The 4,242-nt window shown below is 44.8% G+C and overlaps 1 protein-coding gene across 1 annotated transcript; it reads right to left on the bottom strand.

The window, feature by feature from the left end:
* Window positions 1-572: 572 nt before the first annotated feature.
* On the bottom strand, window positions 573-3,005 carry LOC100965110 (T-cell surface glycoprotein CD1b-like). Its single transcript, XM_012808497.1, has 5 exons — window positions 2,945-3,005; window positions 2,412-2,678; window positions 1,544-1,822; window positions 1,060-1,338; window positions 573-670 (listed from the first exon to the last, which is right to left on the bottom strand). The coding sequence occupies exons 1-5, from the start codon at window positions 3,003-3,005 to the stop codon at window positions 573-575; spliced, it is 984 nt and encodes a 327-aa protein (XP_012663951.1).
* Window positions 3,006-4,242: the final 1,237 nt, after the last annotated feature.

The raw sequence follows: 4,242 nt of genomic DNA, 5'->3' as shown, positions 1-4,242 counted from the left end.
ATCATTAATCACAATAGGTCAAGGAACAGACAAGTGCCACAGAAGGATGAATGGATGAGCTGAATATATTTAGGCCCACACAGGAAAAAGCCTGTCACAGGCTACATCATGGATGAACACTGGGGAGCTTACACTAGGTGAAATAACCAGTCAAAAAAGATAGTTACTGTATGTGTGTACGAGTCTACTTACATGATATTCCTAGAGTAGGAAAATTCAAAGGTATGGAAAGTACAATGCTCCTGTCCAGAGGCTGGGGGTTGGGGAAGTGAAAAATTGGTATTAAGAGGAATAGAGTTTCAGTTCTGAGGGATGGAAGAGCTCTGGAGATTGTTTCATAACAAATGTGAATGCACTTAACATCACTCAAATGTGCACTTAAAAAATGGTCAAGATGGTAAATTTTGTTCTGCGTATTTTTACAGGATTAAAAAGTATATATCTCCACATAAAGGACATGGTGGGGGGAATGGTTTGCTGGATGGATTGTGATTGAAGCAATGAAGCAGATAAAATGATGGCAAAGAGTGGGAGCAAGGACAGAAAAGAAAGATTAATAAAGAACTCAAAACTCACTGGTGCCTCATATGCCATAGTGCAAGACACAGCAAAAGGATCAAGGTGGGCACTATTACTGCCAAACAGATCGAGGTAATGGAGATTGGTTGTCCTGGAAATTGGTAAAGGAAAAAAGAATGTCATGTTCCATCCCATTACCTGAATTCCCTGGCATCTTTTGGATACCTGCGTGCCAGCACCACTATTCACCTGTTTCCAGCGTGTGGTCATCCCCACCTCCCTCTCTGTGTTCCTGATTCCATCCATCCATCCTGTGATCCTTGTAGCTCCAACTAACACCATCTGCAGATCCTTCACATTTACCTCTTCCATATCTTGGCTCCTCTATTTTTATTACTGTTGGAATTGGTATCTCTGAAATGAATCAGTCTCTCTCTCTCCTTCTTCATCTGTGAGGCCCTATGCCTTCCCAGTGCCTCCCTCTGTGCTAGAGGACTTCCTTCTCCCATGTCCCATGTCAAGGATTCTGAGCCTTCTCACCCCAGTGGAGAATGATATCCTGGCCCTCTAGACTGCTGTGCTTCACCCGGCAGGACAGGCCAGCTGCCTCCTCAGATGCCACATCCAGGGTAGCTTGGAGATACCATGTCCAGTTAGCACTGGGCAGGAGGTCACTGTGCTGAGTGCCTGGCTGCTCCTGCTCGCCCCGCATCCACATCACCCACACGGGCTTTGGGTAGAATCCTGAGACATGGCAGACCAGCAGCAGACGGCCAGGCCCAGGACTGGGGCCACTGGACAGCCAGGCCTCAGGCTTCACTGTGGCAGGAAAGGGCAGTGAGAATGTCTGATCAGGACTTGAATTGAGATGATAGGGACTCAGAAACCTGCAAGATTGGACAGAGACCCCTTCCATGATTGTGAGAATCAAGTAACTCTTTGGTTAATGGCTATCCTTCTTGGGTACCTCCTCGTCTTTAGCTCAGAGCAAGTGGTGAGAAGGGAAGTAGAGAGCAGGACTCACCTTTCCTTTGCAGCTCTGCCTTTCCTTCATCGAGGATGCCCAAGAGAAATCGGGGGCAGATTTCATACAGGAACTGCCTCTCAGCAGCAATGAAACCACGAAGTGCTGTGACTAGTGCACAGACCTGCTGGGCCAGGTGACCCCACTCTGGGGAAGGCACGCAGGTATCATTGTCGAATCTTAAGAAATCCAGTCCTCCCAAAGCTTTTCTCAAGAAGCTTACAATTGATCCTCCAGGACGTAGCTCACAGCCTGCTATGACCTGAAACTGAAAGGGGTCTAAGTGGGAAGACAACAGAGAACATATTATTAAACATGCATGAAAAAGAAAACCATGAAAAATGGAATGAGGATGTTAGATTTTGATTGGGATAAAGTTCTGGGATGTGAAATGATGACCAACCCCCAATTCAGCATTTAGAACTTTTCAGAATGAGGAGCATTGGTGAGGTGTGAGGGGTACAGTAGAAGTAGGGGTAGGGAGGCAGAGCATGATGCTGCCTACAGCACAGTACTTCAGCATGAGACAGAGGACCACAGCAAGAGCAGGTGCAGGAGGAGATAACTGAGGAGCCTGATCAGAGGAGGGACCCATAGTGTAGGTCACTCAGGACAGGCAGAGAATAAGAGCCCTTGAGGAGCCAGGGAGTGTTTACAGGGAGCCTTGATCTTTTAGAGAAGATTCAGGGAAGAGAATCTTCAATATGGTGTGAGGTGCAAAGTTAGCTTCAGTGACCACTTCAAGAGAGTGTGTACACAGTTGGGGTATAGCAGACAGCAGCCAGGAGGGTCAGAGGCATTAGAAATTTATAAAAAGAGAGAGAAGAAAGTCCTGGAGAATCTTTCCAGTTCAGGGTTGTGAACTCACATTTCATGTGGTATATTTTGGCAAGTGCCTGTATTTGTTTTATAAATCTAAATAAGTAGACTCGGAACATTTCCTCCTTGTAAGCAAGCTCCTTATCAGTGAGGTTGCCCTTGGACCAGGGCTTCAGGTATATGGCAGTGCCTGATTTACTGTCCCAGCCATGAATCTGCAAATCTTCCAACCAGCCAGAACATTGATTTTGTGCCCAGGTGCTGTTGGCAAAAGATGAGATCTGGATGACATGGTAAGAGGTTGGTCCCTGGAAGCCTGTGAAGAGAAAGGGACAAGCAGGAGGGAGGGAGAAGGAACAGAGATGGAAATGATCCAGACAACAGGAATCTGGATGCTGAAGAAAACATAAAGGCTGACATAGTTGACTGCCCCAGGGATTCTGCCCCAGCACCCAGAAAGGCAGCAGAGGGCTAGAGACCGCAGGGCGCAGAGCCTTTGTGTCCAGGTGCACCTGCATAGTGCAATCTACTTTTACCCAATACCCTTGCAACAGTGCAAAGAGCTGCTGGAGTGACTCTTACCATCCTCACTGTCAGCACCTGGGAGGAGAACAGCGAACAATTGAAATGGCAAAAGCAGCATTTCCCTGGGAGATGGAACTTCTGACTTGTGGAGCTGGTGTTTGAGCTCTGATTTCAGCAAACCTTCTTAGTACCTGTAGTGACTTCCTCTCTCTTCCAACTGACAATTATCTTCCTCATGCAAACTGTGTTTCAGAGAAAAAGGATGTGCCTCCCACATCCTTGTGGCTTATCTCTGGTCCCTCCTTGAACCCCTCCCTGACTTCTAGACTTTTTTTTTTTTCCTCCTTGACTTCAGGTGCTGTGTCCACAGCTTCTTTCACACCACCTTGAAAAGTTACCTTGTGATTCTGAAAAGTCATTTCACCTTACTTGCCTTTTCCCCATGTGTAGCATAACAGGTTGATATCTAATGATTGCTTATCTTCCAGTCTGCTCTAACCTAGATGGAGCCTTTGGTTTACTTACCTGACTCAGCCTTCCTCCTTCTTTACTGCCTTCAAAAGAGAACGCCCTCTGTCACTGCTTCCTAATGTTCTCAGTGTTTCCTCATTCTTATCTCATTCTCCTTGTCTGATGTTCCTTATCCTCCTTTCTAATCTGCCTCTGTGTGTGTATATTTTCACTTACATGAAAGCACAGCTTTTAAATGCCACATGTGCTGTAGAAATACAACCCAAATTCCAGAATCAAATATTATAGATACTGCCATTTATAATCCAGACACTATTATCTTATACCTTAGCCAATGTTGAGGGGAAAATGGCACTTGCTACCAGTATATGACCTTCTCTTCAGTAGCTCTTGAACACAAAACAAGTTTTTCTAATAAATGTTCAGGGGATAAGCAAAACTCCTGGGGCTGTGCTCTGTGCACCTTCCACCTAAGTCAAAGGTGCTGGTTTCAACAAGATTCTTTAAGCAGTAGAGCTATATTCTCCTTTCCTACTATCTCATGACCTCTGTCTACATTTATGCCTTCCTATCAGCATATAAGGTGCTAATTAGGGGCCAAGGAGGCTGCCAATTTCTATACCAATTACTCATAGATGTTCATTATAAGGGGTCATCTCCTGTCTTCTCTTTGTATGCCTTTTGAAGGTTTTGACAATATGACCACTGAAATTTTGTACTTTTACCAATATTTTTGTTTTATTATGATGTTTTATTGCAAGCATAAGATGAAGTTTATTGAGGAATAGAAAGATAATTTTATGGATCAAGAGCAAGACATATATTTTTAGGTAAAATATGTTTGCTTCAGAGCATGAACTGGCTCCTCATCACAATAAAAAGAC

The sequence above is a fragment of the Otolemur garnettii genome, unplaced genomic scaffold, assembly GCF_000181295.1.
Source record: "Otolemur garnettii isolate 467f Iridium unplaced genomic scaffold, OtoGar3 scaffold00091, whole genome shotgun sequence".
NCBI lineage: Eukaryota > Metazoa > Chordata > Mammalia > Primates > Galagidae > Otolemur > Otolemur garnettii.
The sequence above is the reverse complement of the archived record's forward strand: the minus strand, read 5'-3'. Positions and strand labels throughout refer to the sequence as shown.